This window comes from Diceros bicornis, chromosome 14, assembly GCF_020826845.1.
Source record: "Diceros bicornis minor isolate mBicDic1 chromosome 14, mDicBic1.mat.cur, whole genome shotgun sequence".
NCBI classification, from domain to species: domain Eukaryota; kingdom Metazoa; phylum Chordata; class Mammalia; order Perissodactyla; family Rhinocerotidae; genus Diceros; species Diceros bicornis.
In genome coordinates this window covers 55,922,339-55,947,649 of record NC_080753.1, presented here as the reverse complement: position 1 = coordinate 55,947,649, position 25,311 = coordinate 55,922,339, and the positions used below count along the sequence as shown (strand labels likewise).

The 25,311-nt window shown below is 39.0% G+C and overlaps 1 protein-coding gene across 5 annotated transcripts in view; it reads left to right on the top strand.

The window, feature by feature from the left end:
• The window catches only part of LOC131414151 (N-acetyllactosaminide beta-1,6-N-acetylglucosaminyl-transferase), a 126,099-nt gene extending 106,183 nt beyond the window's left edge, over positions 1–19,916 (top strand). For all 5 annotated transcript variants that reach the window (XM_058555282.1, XM_058555279.1, XM_058555278.1 and 2 more), the window contains 2 exons: positions 12,335–12,427; positions 17,505–19,916. In XM_058555282.1, the coding sequence (XP_058411265.1) occupies positions 12,335–12,427; positions 17,505–17,695 (284 nt within the window). In that variant the 3' untranslated portion in view covers positions 17,696–19,916. The remainder of the gene's footprint in view (positions 1–12,334; positions 12,428–17,504) is intronic.
• The last annotated feature ends 5,395 nt before the right edge of the window (positions 19,917–25,311 follow it).

Sequence of the window (25,311 nt, the reverse complement as noted above, 5' to 3'; positions counted from 1 at the left end):
TAAACTCAATAGAGAATTTTTAGTATATTTCTTTCGGTCTTTGTTTTCATGTAAAAGCATACATTTTTATATGCTTTTACTGTTTTTATCATTGATCTTCTTGTGTAACAGTATGTCATGGTTTTTCCATGTCATGAAGAATTCTTCACCATAATTTATAGTAGCTCTGTAGCATGCTATCATTTGAATGTACAAAAATTTATTTAGCAAAGCCTCAAATTATGGGCATTCAGGAGGTCTTATCAGTAATAATAGTTAATTGTTTTATTAATAAAATTGGTAGTTATTGATGACTGATACTTTTACAGCACTTCCTATGTACCAAGCACCATTCAGAGTATTTTAAGTATGTTGTACAGTTTACAAGAACTCCTTGAGGTACTGTTTTTACCCTCATTTACAGATAGGGAAACTGAGGAACAGAGAGATCAGATAAGCTGTCAGCGGTCTCACAGTTAGTAATTGGCAGAGCATGCCCTTGAACTCAGGCAATGTTAGCATCAGTGTCTCTCCTCTTCACTGCTTTATTACACTGCCTCTCAAATAATAATTTACAACTAACTTCCTTAGGACAAATTTCAATACCTTGAACTGGTGAGGCAAAGGATAGGCACATTTTTAAGGGTTTTGATACAAAGTGTCATTTTCCTCTTGCAAAAATTGCACCAATTTACACTCCCACTGGCAGGTCTGAGAGCCCCATTTCCCCACACCCTCCCCACCATGCGCATTACCATTTTCTAAATCTGCCAGCTTGATCAGGTATAAAGAGAGGAGAGGGGCAGGGAGCATATGGGAAATCTCTGTACCTTGCACTCAGTTTTGCTGTGAACCTAAAACTGCTCTAAACAAACAAAAAAGAAAAGAAAGTCTATTTAAAAAAAATTTTTTTTTGAAAGAGGAGAGGCTATCTGAGGGTTTAAACTTTAGTAACTTTAGTTCTTAACAAGTGTGGGCTTGTTTTCTTTTTCTTTCTTTTTTTAATTGAGATATAATTGACATATAACATTAGTTTTAGGTATACAACATAATGATTCAATATTTGTATCTATTTCAAAATGACCACCACAATAAGTCTAGTTAACATCCATCACCACACATTGTTACAAGTTTTTGTCCTCTATGATGAGAACTTTTAAGATCTACTCTCTTAGCAACTTTCAAATATACAATCCAGTATCATTAACTATAGTCCCCATGCTGTACATTCCATCCCTAGGACTTATTTTGAGCTTATTTTCTATCTCAGATATTTGCATAAGCCAAGGTATGGGGAGCTATGTGAACTTGGAAGACCAACTCAGGAATTCCCAAAAGGGTGACAGCTGGTCTGATGACAGTAAGGCCTGGACACCCAGTGTTGCAAACTGTATGTCGACAGGGCCAGGCAGACAGTATGAGTGAGCACCACATGTCGGGGACCAGACTGGCAGGACAGCTCCTGGCTGCCCAAAGCCCTGGTGAGTGTTGTCAAGGGACACTAGCTGTCCAGACTTGCACAGGAAATCTGTTTTTTTCAGTGTTCCATCCCCACTTCTATGGAGGTCAAACCAAACAAGCCTACCAATCAGATGTGGTTTCTGGACTGCCAGTCTGCTGTTTGTAGTCTGGGGACAAGGTTGCAAAAATCTTTACGTGCCATGGTCAGCATTTTGGTATCTTCCTGGCCAGAATGTGATCTATAGCAGTGAACTGATGGACTCAGCCAGGGTTATGGTTGTGAGGAGCTAGCTGGGGTAGGCTGCTTGATTAGTGACAATCTGAAGCAAAAGAAAAAAATGGCAGTTCAGAGTCCAGTTTTTGAGGTGAGAAATAAACATTAAGCTGGGTCCAAAGGGAGCAGAAGGAGCAATGTAAACGAGAAGTGGGGTGTGGAGTCAGATTCTAGTAAGACGTGGAACAGGCACTGGCAGGAGCCGTCTGGGATGATGGCAAGTCTGACTTTGGTTTCGGGTGTCACAGAGTGAGTGGTTGGGGGCATCTCAAAGTGGCTTGAAGAAATCGACACAAGGAGGAAGTTTCAAAGTAATCTTGCATCCCCCAAATAGGAGGGCAACAGTGTCAACGCTGATTATAGAAACAGCCATCTGATGGTATTGCCAACAAAGTGGACAGACTGGAGGGAGAGAGACTGGTTTGTAGGCAATTAAAATAGTCTTGATGAGAGATGTTGAGCATCTGAGATAGGGCAATGCCAGCAAAGGAAAGTGACACTATTATGAGCCAGGTAAGTCTTGAAGAACTGCAGTAGACTGGAAATCAGTGGGGGCTCAACTGAAAATCTGTTGGATGTTAACTAGACTTACTGTGGTGATCATTTCTCAGTGTATACAAATGTTGAATCATTATGTTGTACACCTGAAATGAATATAATTCATATGTATTATTTATTATTTATGTATATATTTATACGTATATGTATAATTATACCTCAGTTAAAAAAGAAAGAAACTCCAGGGATAGGATCCAGCAGTCTTTATTCTAATAAGCCCTCCAGGCAGTTTTGATATATTCTGAAATTTGAAAGCATTACTTCAGATTATTTCTTCTTTCCTTCCTGCCTTCCTCTCTTCCTTCTTTTCTTTTGCTCAACAATTTACAGAGTATTTACTAGCTATTTGGCCACTTGTCTGAGGCTGGATCTATCCATATATGAGAGCCCGTGTTCTGATGTTTGTTTAGACATTATGGTATTCCTGGAATGCCTGTTAAAGGTCTAATGTGAGAGCACTTCCCTCCTCTTCATGCCAGAAATCATCCCTGCCTGACATAGCTCCCCCAAAGCTTACTCTGCCACTCTTGAGTGAATGGTTTGCCGGCCAAACAATGGGCAGACACTATCATGTGAGTTTTTTCCTCCAGGAGCTTTCATTAACCTTGAAATAAAAGGCCCACTCTTTCAATGTGACCACTCAACCTCAAACTTTCATGAAACAACATTATTATAATAAATTTGCTAATTGTTTCATACGTTACCCACAAAACTTCCCACTCTCAGGAAAGCAGAGTAGCTTGAGGCAAGTTACAAAGAGAAATTAATGGTCATTTTTTGGCTGCTTGAAATGTATGATGCCAGATAGAGGGTTCCTTAAACAGAACTAGTTGGCGGTGAGGGGAGAAATAATAACACAGAATAGTGCATACAAATATAACCCATTTGCTCTTCATGTCAATATTTCTTTTCTACATTGAATTAACATAATTTTGCTCTCAAGACAAGCAAATCAGATGAAAAGAAACTTATTTTGCTTTAACATATTAAAAGCAAAAAGTACAACATGTACGCACACAGAGCAAACTCTTCGAAAGAAAACACAGAGCGAAGATGCTGAAAGACAAGTTATTTATCCAAATTTATTCTCAGAAAGCTGAAGCTCAGAAACTTGCACTGGGGCACTGGAAGCAATACTTTTTAGAAGGGAAATAGTTCTTAAATGTTGATTTTTTTTTTCTTTTAATTCTTTTCAATCCCTGTTAGCATAATTTTGGTGCAGCCTACCCGTGGGTCAGATTCTGGGCTCTCTTCTCACGTGCTAGAACCATTTTTACCTCCATACAATCACTATAGTGTTGATTCCCAGGCAACAATTTGAGCTACCCATCTTGCAAATTCCACCTGTCTACCTTTTGATGAAGGCTTTTCTAAAGCCTTGTTAAAATAAGGGCCTGTTGAGAAAAAAGACTGCTGGGTCCTATCCCCCAGAGTTTCTGATTCAGTCTGGTATGAGGCTCAAGAATTGGATTTCTACGCTTCACGACTGTAGGTTGAAGTTTTAAAAAATAGATTTATTTTATTTTATTTTAAAGAAACATTTTATTTCATTTTCAGTCTTTTTGTTTAATTGTGGTAACATTGCTTTATAACATTGTATAAAATTCAGACGTGCATCATTATATTTCGATTTCTGTGTAGATTACATTGTGTTCACCACCCAAAGACTAATTACAATCCATCACCATACACATGTGCCTAATCACTCTTTTCACCCTCCTCCCTCCCCCCTTCCCCTCTGGTAACCACCAATCCAATCTCTGTCTCTATGTGTTTGTTGTTGTTTTTATCTTGTATTTATGAGTGAGATCATGAGGTATTTGACTTTCTCCCTCTTATTTATTTCACTTAGCATAATACCCTCAAGGTCCATCCAGGTTGTCTCAAATGGCCAGATTTCATCCTTTTTATGGCTGAGTAGTATTCCATTGTGTATATATACCACATGTTCTTTATCTATTTCTCCCTCAATGGGCACCTAGATTGCTTCCAAGTCTTGGCTATTGTGAATAGTGCTGCAGTGAACTTAAGGGTGCATATATCTTTACGCATTTGTGTTTTCACGTTCTTTGCATAAATACCCAGCAGTGGAATAGCTGGATCGTATGGTAGTTCTATTCTTAATTTTTTGAGGAATCTCCATACTGTTTTCCATAGTGGCTACATCAATTTGCACTCCCACCAGCAGTGTATGAGAGTTCCCTTTTCTCCTCATCCTCTCCAACACTTATTTCCTGCTTTGTTAATTACAGCCATACAGGGTGATATCTCATGGTAGTTTTGATTTGCGTTTCCTGGATAATTAGTGATGTTGAACATCCTTTCATGAGCCTGTTGGCCATCTGTATATCTTCTTTGGAGAAATGTCTGTTCAGATCTTTTGCCCATTTTTTAATTGGGTTGTTAGTTTTTTTGTTATTGAGATGTATGAGTTCTTTATATATTTTGGATATTAACCCCTTATCAGATATATGGTTTGCAAATATCTTCTCCCAGTTGCTAGGTTGTCTTTTCATTTTGTTGATGGTTTCTTTTGCTGTGCAGAAGCTTTTTAGTTTGATGTAGTCCCATTTGTTTTTTTTCTTTTTCTTTTTTTTTTGTGAGAAAGATCAGCCCTGAGCTAATATCCATGCTAATCCTCCTCTTTTTGCTGAAGAAGACCAGCTGTGAGCTAACATCTATTGCCAATCCTCCTCCTTTTTTTTTTTCCCCAAAGCCCCAGTAGATAGTTGTATGTCATAGTTGCACATCCTTCTAGTTGCTGTATGTGGGAGTCAGCCTCAGCATGGCCGGAGAAGCGGTGCGTCAGTGCGCGCCCGGGATCCGCACCCAGGCCGCCAGTAGCGGAGCCCGCACACTTAACCGCTAAGCCACGGGGCCAGCCCTATTTGGTTTTTTTCTATTGTTCCCCTTGCCTGGTCAGACATGGTACTTGAAAATATGCTGCTAAGACCGATGTTGAAGAGTGTGATGCCTATGTTTTCTTCTAGAAGTGTCATGATTTCAGGTCTTACATTAAAGTCTTTAATCCATTCTGAGTTAATTTTTGTGTATGATGTAAAATAGATTTATTTTTACTAGCTGTATAATTTTTATTTTAAGCCAGGTGAGGCTTGAAGAACTGCCAGTAGATTGGAAATCAGTTGGGGGCCTCTGTACTGCACAAAATTTCAACAGTCATAGCTGGACGAGATTAACTAGTGGATTTGGGTTAATCATGGAGGGGAAGGATTTTGAAGAATGTCATGGTTTAGTGGAGGAAAGAAGAGAAAATTGTCAGGTGACCGGTCTGGAAGTAGTGAAACTGAAGATCTTCACTGCCTCAGAAAAATTTGCCATAATTAAAAGGGTATTTGACAAGAGCTAAAGATAAGTAGCCAAGAGAAATGTAGGCAGAGGGTCAATGGACCCAGATCAACCTTTAAGCCTGGATTGTATTAAAACCTGAACTGCTCTAGGCCAAGGACTGCCCACTTTTCTAAAGGCACCACTAACCTTTACTGTTCTTCACTGGAAGACTGTCCAGGAACGACTCTTGAGGTGCTGGGCTGCTAGTAAAAATATCAATAAATTTAAACCCTTCTGGATACACTAGGCCATAAGCTCCAAGAACTTTTCATTCATGTCTTTCCCCCCAGCATCTACTCTAGAACATAGGAGGCATGTAAGAAAACCATTTAAATAAGTGAGTACATTATTTGAAACAAAATCAACAAGTTATTTAGCATGTCCATACTCTTAAGCAATTCACTTAAATTTCCTAGGCTCTGGTTTGCACAGTTTGGCAATGAGGGTAAATTATTAAAATATTAAAGCATATTAAAATTTCTAAAATCCCGTTGAGTCTAAAATTCTGGATTTTTCTTTCTTTCTTCCTTCTGTCTTTTCCTTTTACAACCAAGGAGGAGTCAGTTTGTTGGCAATTATCAGTCGAATTCAGAGATGTTCACTTTAAGGATGCTATGTCATTATCTCAGGGACTGTAGAACTCTAGAAAACATCCACATGAAACAAGACAGGATGTCTTTTAGTAAGTTTCGTGCATTAAAAATCCTAAGTGATTAATGAAGCACTGGTAGGCGAAAACAAAAATGTATCTTTTTATTTCTAAAAACGACCCCAATTAACAATAAGAAAAAGAGGCTACAAGTCATTTAACGCTACATTTCCCGGGTTATTAGGTGATTTTCCATGTTTTTGTTGTTAGAGCTAATCAACAATGAACATTGTGTATTTTTTTCTTGTGTTGAATTATTCTTACAATATTCACAAGCACGATTGCTAAATCAGCAAAGCAGATAAACTCAGACATATGTAAATAAACTTTTTAAAAAATATAAAAGCAATCTAATAACATTAAAGAAAGTTTTATAAACTAAAAAAAGTTCTTCATTTCATATGCAAATATTTGTACACAGTTTTATTAATAATGTACAATTTCATGTTCTCAACCAGGGGCAGTTTTGCTCCCCAGGAGACATTTGGCAATATCTGGAAACATTTTTGGTTGTACAACTGGGTGGTGGGGGCAGGTATGGGAGGGACTGCTACTGGCAGCTACTGGGGAGAGACCAGGGATGCTGCTAAACATCCTACAATGCACAGGACAGTCCCCACAGCACGAATTATCTGGCGCGAATGTCAGTAGTACGGAGGCTGAGAAACTTGCTTTGGATTATAGTAAAAAAGCAGTCTCTTCCACAGCTACGCTGTCCCCTTGATTTTAATACAGGGATTGTGTTTTCAGCCATTTATTGAGAAGTTAAGTATGCCAGACACTATGCTAAACACAACACACACATTATCTTATTTAACACTAACAAAACCCTGTGAGGTTTTGAAGATCAGTACGAGATGTCTTAAAGAGATTACGTGACTGTTCAAGGTCACACAGTCTGTAATAGCAGAGGTAGGGATTTGAAATGTCAACTTTCTGACTTTAAAACCTGTGCTGTTTGTCATTACGTATAATTAATGTCGTAATGAACAGCTTCATATACAGATTTTCACATTTTAAAAAGTATTTCCCTAGCTTATTTTGAAGCTATCGGTTTAAAAGGCCAAAGGGAATTGGCAGTTACAGTGGCTTTTCCTACACAATTCCAAATTGATTTTCCAGAGTTGTGTCAGTTCGCAGCACCACCGTTAAACTGTGAGAAATCCCCTTTCAATACGCTGACATCAGCATGGACTTTTGACATTTAAAAACAAAACTCCTTGTTCATTTAATAAATTAAAAAGCATACAGCTGAGCTTAAATAATAAGCAATTGCTGGGATTTGTTACCACATATAGGTCTCTCCAAATGAGGACCTCACTGTGTAAGAACAATAAGGAGAAAGTCAGGTCAACATAAATAAAGCTTACATTTCAAAGAATTATATTCATTTATTCAACAAATATAGTTATTTGACTAAAAAAGGCTAAGCCCCAAGAAAAGCATTCCTCATTACTCTGTAAACTTTATCTCAAATCTTTTGTTTAAATAAGCCGATGAAGAGCAAATAAGAGTTGGATTTTATAGTTTAAAATGTTTTCTCTGCTAATATTGGTATCTTCTTTTTACCCTATTCTAAAAATAATGCAAAATAGACCCTTCCTAGGATACTTGTGATTCGAGGGTAGATTTATACCCATATGCCCCATAACTATCCTCCTAGAATCTTGACAAACAATAATCGTAATCATAACAACAACAATAATAACACAATCATCTAGTCCAGTATTTTTTAAATAGGAGTGTATCCAATTAGTGGAGCCAGAAATCACTTTAGTAGATTTTGGCCAGAATTTTTAACATGAGACTAGACTAGAAAATAACATAGAAAACAAGTGCATTGCATGTAATAACCCTAAGTATTTTGTGAAATTTTTGTTTACTTTATCTACGTGTGTGTGTATGTGACGGTGTAAAATTGTTTTTCTGTGGACTGGAGTCTCAAAGGTTGAAAAACCACTGATCTAATCTACCTACTTCGTTTGAAAGGTGAGCCTGGGAGATGTTCACCGATGCCCAAGGATACACAGCTGGTTAACCACAAAGCTGGGATGAGAACTATGTTCCCCAATCCCTAGGCCAGGGTCTGTTCCATCGGGGGTTCAGCCTGATGTCAATCTCTGGGAGGAAAAGCAGGAAACAGAGTTAGGCTCAGTAGATGTTTTTAGAGAGTAGAGGGAGCAACTAGACATTGGCAAAGGGGATGGGATCATAACTTTGGGGTCTCCACGTATGTTTTAACCCAAGCCAAATTAAATCACTTACTGAATAGTGGGCACACTATATATATAGGCTATTCAATCTTTTGCTTGCCATTGATCTCAGAATAATAACCAAGTGATGCCTACAGAGTTTTCGAATTGAGCTGTCACCAGAAGTCTTGTTGAGACTTTATCTCCTCCCCAAGCCAGTTGTAGCAAGCAGGGAAGATGTAGAGAATAGATGATTGATGGCCACCTAGGCAGTTGCCATGTGGCAAACTGATAGAGGTTGGCCCTTACTATGAGGGTAGAAGAAATGCTTTTCAGTACTGAGAAATAGAACATTATTATACCTTAAATCACAGTGGCCTACTGGGAAACCAAGGTAGCAACCTGGCCTGTCTGGTCCACACGCAAGCTAAGTGATCCTCACCATCATAAAGACTAAGTTGATGGGGCAACTCTCACATGCCACGCTCATTCATTCCTTATTTGATCAAGCATCTCCTGTGGGCCAAATGCTGTGAAGTCAAAGGCACCATGAGGACTGGCCCTCTGCTCAATGCATCTTTTCTCCAGAACAGGTGGGCTGTTTGTCTTTAAGGAGGTGCTTTGAGAGGTCTATTAAAATGTTTATGTTTCCAGCAGGGGGGACAAGTTCACTAAATTAACCAAAGGATGAAAATGTATAGAGTACCAGATTCTTTCGTAAAGCAGAATTTGAGTGAGAACAGGAGATTAAGTGAGAGGCTAACCTGGAAACTTGATGAAGGCGGAGGGAAAGACTTCAAGGAGAGGAGAAAAAGAAGCTGTGTCCTCTTCACAGTGTTGCTTACAGCCCAGAGCCTCTCAGACTGGGTGGGGCCCGAGGTTCTGCACGTCTAACACGCTCCCAGTCCAAGAACCACACTTGAAGAGCAAGGATTCTTTGCAAAAAAAGACAAAGTAGAATTCAGCGTCGTCTTTGTTTGTCCCTCTCCTCGCTTCTGCTTTTAAAAATGTAATTTTTTATGCACAAACACAAATAATGTTTAAACAGACATGTTTGAGACTTGTCATCAAACAGAAATTATAGAAGATGAGGTTTGTAATTTCCTTAGCAGGAGGTTAATGAGTGTTATCTGTTTATTTTCAAGACAGTAATCATTAATTATAAATGTCATGATCGTATCTCTAGAATAATGGAATGTGATTCTGAGTAAGAGTCAGTTTGTGATGATAAATATTAATGAGAGTGAAAGAGGAAAAAAAATATCTTGTCCTTTTAAAAATGGAATCATTTAAAAGAGGGTAAGGGAGTTTTCATCATGGCAGTGTTTTATTCACTTTTCTGCTATAGTTATTTAACCAAAATAGACTCATAAAAATCACATACATGTCAGCTAATCTTGCTGACATGAATAAATGTACCACATTATCTCTTTGCTTTCCAGACTGCCCTCTCCCCATCCTCAACTTAACTAAGGCAAGTTTTATTCTAAATTCTCTTAAAATGTGTGCTAAGAACAAAATAAAGAAGCTTCTTTTTGGATAGGCAAGCACTAAAATAATTTCTAAAGTATTAAAATGCAAGTTAAAGCAATAGGAAGAATTATTTATTTATTAAGAATTAATTATTTATTAATAAATAGTATTTTTCTTGAATACTCAACATTGACAAGCAGAGTTTTCAAGTTTGGCAGCAAGAAAGAATCTTGCCTTATAGAGAGCCTTTAGGGGTAAAAACTCATACTATTTACAGGAAAGGCAGTACAAAATTTAATTTTAATTGGGAGACCTTGGTACCATTCTTGATTTAGATTATCATATAGTTATCATATGACATCAGGGCAAAAGAGCTTTTTTTCTTCTGAAAATGCACATTTTTATTAATGTTGTTAAAGAGGAAAAAATTTTATGTGCATAATCCAATTAAACTTCTTTAGAAGTATTAGTCTTATTTAATTTTTTTCTTATTAAAAAATATCCATCGTCTTGGGTAATTTTTTCTCACTAACATGTATATTAGCCATTGTATTTGCCATTGTAACAATTTGCCACAAACTTAGCAGCTTAAACCACATAAATGTATCGTCTTATGGTTCTGTAGGTCAGAGTCTGATGTGGGTGTCACCAGGCTGAAATCAAGGCGTTGGCTGGGCTGCATTCCTTTCTGTAGGGCCTGGGCAGGATTCGTTTCCTTGCCTTTTCTTGCTTCTAGAGGCCACCCTAATTCCTTAACCCCTTCCTCTGTCTTCAAACAACAAAGACCTAGTCGAGTCCTTCTCACGTTGCACCAATCCAACCAACTCCTCACCTCCCTCTTCCGCTATTCAAGACCCTTATGATTACATTGGGCCCGTCTGGATAATTCAGGGTAATCTCTCTATTTTAAGGTCAACTGATTAGCAACTTTAATTCCGTTTGCGGACTTCTTTGAGTGTCTATTGGTGGTGGGTGGCGGCGGGGAAGCATTATTCTGCCTACCATGTTATGTCTTCTCAATATTTACAAAGATTTTCTAAGAAAGGACTATTGCAGTTTGGGTACAGACATCATTTGTGTAGTGCCATTACATCAAAATTATGTTCACATTGCATTTCTCACTGGTGAAAATTGCTGCAGCTCTTATGAAACAAAATAATCCTCTTTTAGTTGCCCTTACATTGATTCCCATATACTCCCTTTTCAGTAACAGAAATCTTGGGGTATAACTACTCTATATGATTAAGTGGATCCTTCAATCTCTGTGACCTATCCAAAATTTGAGATGGAGAAGGTTATTTGAGATAGTTTAACACAGCATTTCTCAAACGGGGGGACATTTGGCAACGTCTGAAGACATTTTTGATTGTCACAGTTGGGGGGTATGTACTACTAGCATCTAGTGATGGAGGCCAGGGGTGCTGCTAAACATCATACAATGCACAGGACAGGCCCTACAGCAAAGAATTATCCAGCTCCAAGTGTCACTTATGCTGAGGTAGAGAAGCCCTGGCTTAGAAGATGGCAACCTCAAGCTCCTTCCCCTTTTTATAAGGCTAACTCTTCACATTTCAAAGATGAGTTAGGTCATATACTAATCAGATAATGGGTCATCAGTTAAACTTTTGGTCAAAAGAGCAACTGAAAGAAATAGAGAACATGAATGGATCAGTGCACACCAATCTTCCTAGGACGAACTCAAAGATCAAAACCTACTGCTTGGGATAAACAGTTCATCATCTTAATGGGGGATCAGAAATCATGTCTTGTTTCTCTCTCCATCCCCAGTGCCTGCACAATGCTTGGCAATGCCAAATGCTCAAGAAGTATTTTAACAAATAAAAAGGGTAGTGTGTTAAAGGATTTGTTTATGAGTATATATAGTGAACAAGATGTTTTCCTTCTCTATGCCTAACATTGCAACTTCATATAAGAACAACTTTGGAATCACTCTCACTTATTAGCGCGAAGGACATAGAGTAGCTTGTTTCCTGAGCATTCACTTTAAGATAGAAGTCATCTGGAAAATCCCAAAAAATTTTAATGTTAGGATTGAAAGTAAATTCAATTAAAGGCCATTGAGAGATAGACCAAAAATCCCAACTTTTTCATCTGCCTTATGGTTTCATACTGTGGTATTTCTTAGACTCTATTTTGCAGCCTTTTGCACACATTATGAAAAAAGTCAATAGATTCTTTTTGCTGGTGACGGGACCAAGCTCATAACTACCAACTAGTCACACCACAAGCCTTTGGGGGTGTTGCACTCATGATGAAAAGTCTGGTGTGAAAGATAATATAATGAAAGAAAATAAGCATGACTTGGAGACTTCCTTGATGATATTGACACCTTTCTCTCTTGGTTCTCATTTCTGCTTTTCTTCTTTATCAACCTTGCAGGTGTCCCTGGCTCCATGCCAAACGCATCATGGATGGGTAACCTCAGAGCTGTGAAGTGGATTGACATGGAAGATAAACATGGAGGCTGCCATGGTGAGGCATTTATTTCACACTTTGAGGCTATACTGCTTGCTGGTGTGGGCATGAAGGTAGTTGTGGAATACAGGGTTCTCATGGAGAGAATTGCTGGTATATTTAGACCAATCTGTGAGTTATTAAGTAGAGTAGCTAGAGGCTTCAAGGCACAGTCCTTGAAAAATAAATTTAAGCGTCCCACAAATGTTCTCCAGCTCCTAATTACCTGGGGACATGTAGAGGTAGGTTCAAATTATAAAGGTACATTCTTCTTGCTAGTTTCTGCTTTTTTTATTATTTCTTCCTCTCTCTGTTACTTTTGGGAGTGCAGCAGTTAGGAGGGAAAAGTGGTCAGGATGAGAAGAAGTGATATCATGTTCTTACCGCAGAGCAAGCTGGACTCCCACCCCTCATGTCGGCCTTTGCTGCCTCCACAGACAGGCTTCCAGGTGGCTGGGAGGTGTTTGCTGCAGTTCTGACTTGATGGCAGATGATACTAACAAGAGAGATTTCTCCTCTAAATGGACAAGAACTAGAAACCTTAAATAGTTTTTACTTCTATAGAACCTTATGAAGAAGGGTTTTTATCAGTACTGGTATACATTCCATTCAAGCTCTTGCCAGGTACATAGTGGACATGTGTATTTCTTTGCTAGGGCTAACATAACAAAGTACCTCAGATTGAGTGGCTTAAACAACAGAAATTTATTTCCTCACAATCCTAGAGGCTAGAAGTCCGAGATCAAATGCTTGCAGGGTTGGTTTCTTCTGAGACCTCTCTCCTTGGCTTACAGATGGCTGTCTTCTCCCTGTGTCTTTACATAGTCTTCTCTCTGTGTGTACCTGTGTCCTAAGCTCCTCTTCTTATAAGGACACCAGTCATATTGGGTTAAGACTCACCCATATGACCTCATTTTAACTTAATCATCTCTTTAAAGACCCTGTCTCCAAATACAGTCAACATAGGACTTCAACATATAAATTGAGGGGGACACAATTCAGCCCATAACAGCATGCAATGAATATTTATTCAGTGAGTGAGTGATTAAGTGAATGAACGAGTGAGTGAATATGGAGGTTTGACCTTTTCTTCCTGTGGTAATGAGGCTTTGCCTCCTCCACTCAGTCCATGGCTTCACTCATCAGTCCATCTTATCCATACCTAATGTTTCAGATGAAAACCTCTAACATGCTACTTCTCTGCAGTCTCCATTACACTCAACTTCCTTCTCATGTCTGTCTCTTAAGAGTCCTTTTCCGTTGTGGACAGCAACATCCTCATGTCACTGTACAGAAATTTCAATCTATTCTTAAGCATAATCATATCTTTACCTAGGCAGCCCACATTTTCCCCACAGGACAGCTCATGCCACCTGCTTGCATTCTCATCACAGCCTGCCCTTCTAGTGGAAGGAGGAGGATGGAGAGGAGGTTGCTTTTGCTCTTTGATCTCCTGGGTCTTCTTTAGAAAATGGACCATCACCATCAGTGGGGGTCCCAATATTTGGGACATGTCTTCTCCACATCCTTCCATAACCCCTATCATCCTCCCTCTAAGACCACCACAGTCATCCTCTGATCTGCTTCTCCACTTCTTCCCCAGCTATAACACTGGAGGACCTCAACATCCATAACAGGGGCCGATGTGATGTCATTACCTTGGAGCTGCAGCCCTCCCCTACCACAGAAGCTCCCGTTCCACTGTGCATCAGCTGCCCGCCCCACAAGTAGAGCCTTACATTCAGTCTCTTTGTCATCACCTGTATTCAGGCCCTGCCCCAGTAGAGGAGGTATAGGCTAGTCAGGTTTGCATTTTTGGAGGGGCCTTTTCTGATCACAGGACAGGTAGGGGCCTACCTAGTACAGAGTGGCCCCTAGCCAGGAACCTACATAGGGTACAAAGCTTGGGTAGCCCAAGCCTCACTCAGGCAAGTGTCTCATTTTTCTTCTCTTAGTAGCTGTTAGGCCAAAGAATATCTGAAAGCCTTACAGAGTTCAGAGCATAAAAGCCATCCCTCAAACTATACAATACAATCTAAACCTTTTCCCCTTGGCTGGGAGTAATAGGGTTTATTCAAACCCGTGTGTGTGTACTCACTTTATGGGCCCTCTTAGCAATTAGAATCACAGAGCACTGTTCTAGCTCTATGGTCTTGAACTTGAAGCTCCCATCTCTGAGGACAATCTCTTTGTCACCTCTGCTAGTTTCCTTCACCAACTTACATCCTTACTGTTTTTCTCCCGAGAACAGAAGCTTCAAGAGGGCTGGGATTTTTGACCAATTTGCTCAGTGCTAGATCCCCACACCTAAAATGTGTTGTTGTTGTTGTTTTAAATGTGTTTGCTTTTTTAAAATTGAGATTTCCAGAGATTCAGCTTTTCCAGTTTCCTCCTTCCACCAGTTTCCCTCTGAGAACTCATTGTCCAGCCTCTGTGCTGTGAGCTGATGTGCCATTCTCTTCTCACTAACACTTTAGTTCCCTTGCCATTTGACCCTCCAAGGCTAATTCCTACTCTTAATCATTAGCGCTATCTGCTTTTTGCCATTTGTGTTTCCCTAAGCAGAACGTTGCTGGAGAACATTGCAGAACTGTCCTACACTCACCCACTACAGGAACCTGCTACCTAACTTCAGCTAGATCCTCCTGGCTGCCTACTTATTCTTTTATTTACCTCATTATTTTCCTGGTGCCCTTCCCAGCATACAACTTTTCAGCTTTCCTGCTCACCTTTAAGCTGTTAATCTTATGCTAAAACAGCCTTTCCACTCTCAAAAGGTGATAATGTCAACTTTAGGAAGAACTTTCAAGACTTTGATCACAATTCCTCCATTAATTCCTTTGTCATGTCATCCTTTTCCTCAATCTTAGAGTATCTTGGACACATTCTGTCGTTGTTCCCTCTTGTTTCAAGAGGAAATGTTACCTGTACTCACAACCAAAGCCACCATTTGTGGTCTCAGTCGTCAGTCGTGTGTGGGTCCTCCTAAATTATCCCCCTGCTCTCCTGCAATCTCAGTGTCTCAGATCTTATTGCCTCTATCCTGAAGACCCAGTTGTCTGTGCACCCTCTGCTTGATTCAGACTGAAGTGTTCTCTCCTGTCCACTTCCATCTTCTTAAGCATGTGCATGCTGCCCAGGCATCCAGTTCTTCTCACCACCCAGGTTACTGTTTAACTTCCACAACTTTGGCTTCTTTCCCCAGTGATTTTCACTCTCTGTTGTACTTGTACTTCCTCCCAGCCATGTTGAATGAATCACCACATCCTGTCAGTCCCTCTGTGCTCTGCCTCTAACACCCTTCCTTTCCCACTCATGGCAATCATTAACTGAACGAGCCCTCTGGTTACATTAAGTCATTACTGCAGTCTCTTGATTGATTTCTAATGTAGCCAGCAGAGCTCTGGAAAATCAGTCTTTCTAATATCAATTTTATCATTTGATTCTTCTATTCAAAAATCTTCAAAGACTCTCCATATTTATGGGATAAAAAAGGCCCAACCTTTTAGTCTGTTTTCAGTCAGTCAACCATAGTAAGTCTACTATATGCCAGCAACCTCTGGAAAAGAGTTCCAGCTTCCTACCATTCTTGTTTCTCGCCCATTCCCCCACAAAATTCTCCGTTCTACCAGAAAATTCCCACTTCTACAGTTTTTCCAGAGGCATTTTCCCCAACTGAAACCACCGTCCATCCCCCTGATACTTCTCAATTCTACCCATCCACTAACTCTCCACCCCTCCTTCTCCATCCTTTCATTCAACAATTATTAATTTAACATCTGATATTTATTGGGTACTGTTCCAAGGGACAAAGAGTGAACAAAATGGTCTCAAATTTCAACTCTTCAGGAGCTTATATTCTAGTCTGGGGAGAAAGACAATAAACAATTGTCTGGAAAGAAATACAATGAACAAAATATTATTTTCCTTCATGGCATTGATACATAAATATATCAGTTAGTAATAAGTGCCAAAAGAAAAATGAATCAAGGAAGAAGGAAAGGAGGTCAGAAAAGGCATCACTGAGAAGATGGTCTTGAAGCAGAGACCTGGGGTGGTGCAAGAGGGAGCCTTGAGGGTGTCTGGGGGAAGGGGGTGGTCCAGAGGAGGAAGAGCAAACCCAGGTTCGCAGGTAGAGCATGCCTGGTGTGCTTGGGACCAGGAAGGAGACCAGTGTGGCCAAAGTGAACGAGTGAGGGTTATTAAGGGTTATGACTGAATGAGCAAGTGGTGGGAGGTAAGTCCAAGTTATAAAGGGCCAGACTTTGAGGAGTCTTAAATGCCATTGCTAGGATTTTGGCTTTTATTCCACATGAAATGAGAAGCCATTAGAGGGTTTTGAGCAGAGGAGACATGTTCTGCTTACATTTAAAACAATCCCCCTGGCTGTTGTGCTGAGAATATACTAACAGGCAAAGACAGGGCAGTGGAAACCAGTTATTATTGTAATAATCGAGACAGGAAGACGGAGGTGACTCGGGCAGGGATGGTAGTAGTGGAGGTGGTCAAATTCTATTTCTATTTTGAAGGTTGAGTGGACAGAATTGCTGACAGGGGAATGAGAGAAAAGGGGAGAAGTGGCCAGGGCACTGAAGAATAGAATTGTCATGGATCACAATAGGGAAGACCTGGAGAGGATTAAGGAGTTCAGCCCTGACATGTTATATCGGGTTGCTTTATTACTCATCTAAGTGGAGATATAAAGCAGGCATTTGGATAGCTAGGCCGGAGCTCAGGGAAGAGGCCTGACCAATGCAACCCATAAAGACCTCTCCCATCTGGACGCTTCTAGAACTTCTCATCCATAGCCCTCATTTGATAATACATGAACCGCCTGTGATGCCTCTTGTGTTTTTGCTTTATATTGTTTAACTGTCATTTTCTTCCAATACACGTTCATACCCTCTGTCTTCCAGTAAAATGTTTAGCTTCCTTGTGGGCTGGGCTTACACAATTGTCTTGCATTAGAATCCCATAGCACTTGGCAGTTTTAGCTACTCAGTAGTCAGGCGGTAACTCTACCATCTTGCAAGTTCACTGCCCTGACTTTTGAAAACAAGCATGTTTTGACCGTTTCTTGTTTTCTGCTTTGCAGGCCACTACGTACATGGCATTTGTATCTATGGAAATGGTGACTTAAAGTGGTTGATTAATTCGCCAAGCCTCTTTGCTAACAAGTTTGAGCTTACTACCTACCCCCTTACTGTGGAATGCCTAGAACTGAGGCTTCGAGAAAGAACCCTAAATCAGAGTGAAACTGCAATACAACCCAGCTGGTATTTTTGATCTACTACAACTTCTGCTTGAAGGGAAATCACAGTTGGGAAGAAGAGCCCTTCTTTGTGAAAAAATCTTTGCCTAGGTTATGTTAACAGTTTCGGGACCAAGGTTATGCCTCAGGACCTGGCTACGTTATTATATGTTAAAATATCCACTGGACACTGTGAACTATGCTAACAGGGTGGCTGCACAGAGCCAGCCTGGCACATTAGCCACTCTGGTGGTTTCCTGATGTTCACCTCTATATCAGGCTATTGCTCTGATCAATGATAAATTTAACTGTTATCAGATCTTTCCACCAGATACTCATCATATATAGATGTTCTTATGAAAAGGAAAATTGTAGATAACACTCCTTAGGAAAATAAGAATTGGGTTTTTTTTGAAGAAGGAATCATTTATAACAGATCTATAGCCCCATATTAATGGGCACCAGTCCTCTTTGCTCAACCTCACATAGGCATGGAAACAGTTTTGTGGGTAACTCACCAATCTTCTTTAAAACTTGAGCTACTAGAATTGAGAACTAGATCTCGTTCCTGAGTTTCAACACTAGCATTTTCAGTTACTGTGTCTAAAGTTCTGTACAGAATGTGAAGTCATTAGCAGGAGGCAGGATCTGCTTTCAGACAGCAGTCACTGCCTGCTGATCCAGTAAAAGGACCCCAGAGAAACTGAACGTTTCTCGATTATGTGTCATAATGTGCTCTGATCCTTTGTCTGTCATCTTCCATTGAGAACACTGAAAAGTTCTCTCAGAATGAAGATATTCTTAGAAAAAAGGTGCTATTGCATGGATCTAGTCTCAAGTCTCTTACACCCCAGAATGAATCACTTTCCTCTTCTGTCACCACCCTCCACCCCCACCAAAGTTATCTTACTTGCAAAATGGAGACCAAGTTCTATCCTGTGAGGCTTGAAGGACTCCATAGTATTCTCTGAGTAGCTTTACAGTGCCTGGTGCTGATAAGAATGCCTAGATTTTTAAGAGCTTTTGAGTGTGGGTGAGCATCTCTGTCGTTTATCCCTTGTCCTGCTCACTTATCCAATTCATTCATTCAGCATGCAATCAATAAATATTTCTTGAGTGTCTATTATACACCAGACATATGCTGAGACAAGTAGGAAAAGTAAGACAGAAGCTTTTTCACTCTAAAAATCTTGGTAATAATGTTAACATTGGAAAGCCTGCTCTAGAGAATCTTAGAGTGCTTGTATTTTAATACATTCATTCTGCAGGGTTGTAGAGTGTGATATTGAGCCAAGGAGCGCAGTAATTACAAGTCGAGGTTTAAATCAGAGATTATTCAAAAGAGAAAAGGGAAGGAGGAGACAAAAGCTGAAGCCTACTGTGTTCTAGGCATTCTGCTAGCTCCTTATATGTCTCCTTGCAGTCAAACCTCACAATACTCTTGTATCAATACTTGATAACCCCCATGTTGCAGATGAAGAGAGTGAGGCTGAGAGAAGTTGATAATAAGCATAGGAAACAAGTTCTCTGTCTGAGAACTGGGATTCTCTTACTGGTCTTCTTAGTTCATTTCCTGAGGTGGACTATTTAGAGAAGATGAAATAAAGCCATATTTAGTGTACTAGAGAAGGTAGGTTTTAAGAATGGTCTCAGTGTTAATATTGAGAAAAAGTCCTGTCACCTCAGAAAAATGTCGTCTACTTGTGTTTTCCTCTAATCCACTGAGTTCCTTAATATTTATTTATTCTAATGAAAAACAGTTACAACTAATGACACGTTTAATCAACACAGTTTTTTTCCTGTAATTGTGCCTGTTGAATGTTAATCATATTTAAAGGGAATGACTTTGAAATAAATCCCTTTTTTTTCCGGCTACTGAAAGAGATGGAACCGTATTGGGTGGTAAAGGGTTGAGGGATGAGGAATACATCCAGAGCTAATGGCATAGTCTAAAAATCATCTTTTTCCAACTTATTTAAATGATGCCACCTGAGAAGAAGAAATGTTTTACACTGGATCTTTCTCATGTAGAGTGAGAAATCTTTTGGAATAGAAGATGTTTACATGTCCGTTGCTGGTCATCTCTCCTATGTCTCAAGTGCTTTAATATTGGAAGAATGTAGTGTTTGGGCTAGTGGGTTTCTGCTAGCCCATCGGGATGCCCTGAAACTACTGAATCCGTCTTTGTCTTTGATGATGTTCCATGTTGTTTTCTTGGAAATAAATTAATATATTGTTTTCCACCTTTGGAATACACTATTGTGTATTTTTATTTGATGATTGGTTTAGTATCCATTAAAAAGCATGTTTAACAAAGTAATTCTCCTAGCATTAAAAAAAAAAATCGAAATAAATACATTCATACATACACACCCAACTAAAAAGTACCCATCCACTGAAAAATAATTAAAATTTCCTTTTGTGGGGTGTTGGGGAAAGTAATTGGGAATCATAGAGAAAAGGATATAATGGAAGATCAGTTTCATTTAAAGTGGGTACAGCTATTTTAAAATTTGAGTCAGGAGGAAGTTATCTTTCTATATTTGCCTGCTTTGTTTATTCATTTTTTTAAAAATCAAGGTGATATTTAGGAAAAAGACTCATATTAATATTATTATAATTACTTGATTATCAAATGCCAAAGTTTTTCAGTAGCCTTTCAGTGCTAAGTTTGCTAAACAAATAGTGCCTCTAATAGACACGTGGAAAATCATAGAAAAACTAAAGAAAATAAAGGATGTCTTATCCACCATTTTTTAAAAAATGAAATCTATTTTAAAACTAAAATGAAAAACATTTCAAACTACAAAAATAATAAAAATATATGCTCATAAAAGTAGAAATAATACAGAATATAGAATAAAAAGTGCGTTAATACAGAATATAGAATTAAAAGTGAACTCCTTTTCTCCAGTGGTAATCACTTATTTGATGTATATTCCTAAGTGCCTTTTCAATGCAGTGACACATATATATGTATTTATCCTATAGCAGTGTTGTCCAATAGAATTTCTGCAATGATGAAAATGTTCTATGTGCTGTCCAATATGGTAACCACCAACATTAGCTATTGAAAATTTGGAATACAGCTAGTATGACTGAGGAACGGCTACTTATTTTTTATTTTATTTAGCTTTAATCAATTTAAATTTAAATAGCCACGTGTGACCAGTGGCTACCATATTGTACAGCACAGTTCTATAGGTATACATCAGTTAAGTATATGTGCTTGTGTATACAGTGGAAATACACACACACACATACTGACTTTTTTACTGAGTTGATTATATAGATATATAATAGAAATTATCTTTCTGCGACTTGCTTTTTTGGATATTTTTAAAATAAACTTTTAATTTTAGAATAGCTTTAGTTTTACAGAAAATTTGCAGATAGTACAGAGAATTCCCATATACTCCACACTCAATTTCCCCTATTATTAGCATATTACATTAGTATGGTACATTTGTCACAATTTAATGAGCCAATATTGATACATTATCGTTACAATCATGCACCACATAACAACGTTTCAGTCAACAATGGACTGCATATACGACAGTGGTCTCGTAAGATTAGTCCCATATAGCCTAGGTGTGTAGTAGGCTATCCCATCTAAGTTTGTGTCAGTACACTCTATGATGTTTGCACAGTGACAAAATCACCTAACAACACATTTATCAGAACTTAGCTTCGTTATTAAGCAATGTGTGACTGTGTCATCTAATGTTTCACACTGTATTTAGGTTTCCTAAATTTTTACCTAATGTCCTTTTTCTGTTCCAGGATCCCACCCAGGGTGCCACATTACATTTAGTCATCATGTCTCCATAGGCTCCTCTTGACTGTAACTTTCTCAGACTTCCTTGTTTCTGATGACCTTAACAATTTTGAAGGGTACTGGCCGGGTGTTTTGTAAAGTGCCCCCCAATTGCTTTTGTCTGCTGTTTTTCTCATGATTAGATTTGATTTTGGGGTGTGGAGGAGGAAGATCACAGAGGTAAAGTGCCATTACACCACATCGTATCAAGGGTCCATACTGTCAACATGACTTACCACAGTTGATGCCAACCTTGGTCACCCAGCTGAAGTAGTGTTTGTCAGGTTTCTCCACTGTGAAGTGACTCTTCTTTCCCTTTTCCATCCAGTACTCTTTGGAAGGAAGTGACTATTCCTACCCCATCTATAAGGAGTGGGGAGTTATGCTCCATCTCCTTCAGAGTAGCTACATAAATTATTTGGAATTCTTCTGTACAGATTTGTCTCTTTTCTCCAGTTTATTTATTTATATCAGTATGGACTCATGAACATTTATTTTATACTTTGGATTATAATACAATACTAATTTTTTTTCTCAAATTGTTCCAGCTTTGGCCATGGATTGACTCCTGAGTCCCTGAATCCTCCATTATTGTGGGTTCTTTCTTGAACACTTTCCACACTTTTTGGTATTAGAAGATATAGCACTCGAGCATCTCTTGCTGTTCCCTTATTCAGTTTTGAGGATACATGGCAAGTACAGTAGCCATAGCCTGAGAAGTACATGGTGATCAGAAGCTCAGACTCTCAGCTGTGAGTCTGGGTCACCTCACCAAATAAGCCATCAAGACTAACAGAGGTGCGAGTGAAGGATAAGGGGAATCCCAAATGGGGAATCGAGGATGGAGACACTAGATATCAGTTATGGCTTCAAGAACAGCTGCAATGGTACAAGTTGTAGGTCATTCCACTAATCTTCTCTTCATAAGTTTTCCCCAAGAAAAGACACTCACCAGATCTTGAAAGAGCTGCTCCTTAAACTTATAGGATGAAACTGATCTAAGCTGCTCAAGTGTGGACGTTGTTCTGCACAAATGGGATCTCCCCAGGACTGAAACTCTCAGCCTTTTCTGGGAATTACCCTCAGCCGAAGAGAGTGGCCTCACCCAAGGTCACACCCTTTCTGGAGTCAGCCTGCACCCAATGGCTGGAGGATGTGGGGTTATAAGTGCCCAGTGCCCTCACCTTAACTTGGACCCACTGCAGCTTATGAGCTCCCAGTGGGGTGGACCGAGGCCTCATCGTGATTGCATCGTAGCCCAACTTTTCTATGCAATTTTGATTTCTTCTCTTCCTCCATAAGTATTGAATCTGAAGTGCTCCCTTACACATTAATCGCCATTTTAGAGCCTGATTTCTGGAGAACCTTACCTGTAACATGTTCCCCATCCAAAGATGATACAGAACTTCACCTATATTTTCTTCGGCATTTGTAGTTTTTCCCCCCGTGTTTAACCCCTTAGCATTCACACCATCTGTAACTTATTTTGTCATATGATTTCAGGTGGGGATCTAAATTTTTACTCTGTTAAGGAAAGCTAATTAACCCAATACTATCTTTTCCCCATTGATTTGAAATGCCAACACGATCATGTACTAAGTTCGTATATATTTATTGGTCTTTTTCTGGACTCTATTCTGTTCTATTGATCTTTTGGTCTAAGCATGTGCCAAAATTATCCTTTAAAGATTACTGTAGTCTCCAACATGTGGCAAGACAAAGAATCTCTTACCATTCTTTTTCAACATTTTCTTGGCTATTTTTGCTCATTTACTTTTAGACAAATGTTAAAAATATCTTATCAAATTCATATCCCATTGGGATTTTGATGGAATTTGCACAGAATTCATATTGATTAATTTGGGGGTAATTATACCATGACCACATCGAGCTGTCAATGTGTCTGTTTATTCAGGTCTTCTTGTATGTCCTTCACTAATATAGTTTTTCTTATGTAAGTCTTGCACGTCATGTTATGTTTATTGCCATGTATTTTATAGAATTCTCTGTGTCTACTGGGAATGGGATTTTTTAAGTATATTTTTATTTTGCTATTGATAGTGTAAAGATAAAAATTGATTTTGATCTTGTAGGTGGATTTCATTGGACTTTTCTATTATTTCTAATATTTTCTCAATATATTACACCTCACATTTTCTGGTACTTACCTATAAATAATAGTTTTTCCTTTTCCTTCTTAATATTTACTCATCTTATTTATTTTTCTTGTCTTCTTACATTGGCAGAAATTGGCAATACAATTTTAAATGGTAGCAGTGACAGCAGCTATCCTTAATTTGTTCCCAACATTAAAAGGCATGTTTAACTTGTGTATGCTGTTGAAGGTCTCATGTAGGTTTCTGACAGATACCTTTTATTGAGTTAAGAATCAGAATACCGGAAAATAAATATGAATCAAAATATATTATGATTCTAATTTTTTTTAAAATCTCAGTTACTGTCTCTTTTTTTGGTTGCTTAATGAAATTACAAGTGACTTGGGTTTTTAAATTTTTTTCTTTGCACATATTATTTCAAAAGTGAAAGGAAAAAGTCACTACTCCTAATTTTTTTCAAGTTAGAATTCAGCACAGCTGTCTATGTCAAGTGGGAAACTGGAGTAGGGATCCCTCTGAACAGACTAGGCGAAGAGTTGGAGTTTGGGAAGACTAATGCCTGAGCTGGAAAGTTTCTATTGTAACTACTCCCTCTTCTGGTCAGGACGGCTGAGGGATTAAGAGGTCAAGCCAAAGGGAAAGATACCAGAGGTCAACTGTCTCCCAGGCCACGTTCTGACCTTGAAACTAGGATAAACAGTGATGTCTCTGAGAGGAGGAGGCTAAGAGGTAAAGCTGACCATGCTCACTTTTCCATGAGGAACACCTACAAGCTTTGAAAGTGGTGGGCATCCCTGGTGGCTGTCTGGAAGATTAACCTTGAGTCCTGTTGTGAGCCCAGGAAGCCTGACCTACATTTCAGGAAGGATCCTGGAAGCTATATTAGATAGATGCACCAAATGATTCAAAAGTAAAAGGTTCTTGAAAAAGGAAGACCAAATTCAGAAACTGATGGCCGGTATCAAGTGTTAAACTTTAGAAGTGAATCTCTGGCTTAACGTGACAAGGAGCTCAGGCTATTAGGAGAAATAGTTGAAAAAGTTAGTGCAAGTTTAGTTAAAGTGAATTATTTTGATTCTAGGCCATCAGCTTCACACAAGGAAAAAATGTAGGGTTCTGGAGGGCTTTTTTAAAAAAGTTTTATTTTAAAATAACTTTAGACTTAGAGAAAAGTTACAAAAACAGAATTCTTGTAGATCTTTCACCCAGCGTTTTAACTTCTTACATAACCAAAGTTCCATGATGAAAACCAGTTTTGTTTGGTTTCTAATTCTGTGCTGGCCACGTGTTGAAAGTTGGGGCCAGGTGACTATTACCTTTACACAGGACAGACCAGATGTGTAACATGAGTCCCAATAACATGTGGAGCCATCACATTACACCAAATGACAGCAAGGGACTGGCCTCAAGTGATGTTTCCTGATGAAAACTGTGCTATGGAAAGAAAAGTTCTGTACATTCTCTATTCCAGACTATGGAAATGAGAAAAAAGAAAAGGATAAGAGAGAAGTGTAGATCCATAGTCATATCACTAAGAAAATGATGGAGAAGAAAGCAGGTGCATGGCAGTTAAAATGGGTCTTGCATCTTACAGATCTCTGGTTGGAAACCCTGATTTAGATTCATTTTCTTAGAATTTACTAAATAGATTTAATGGGTCATGAGGAGCTAGGAGGAAAAGCACTGATTACTGCTATGTCTACACACTTAAACT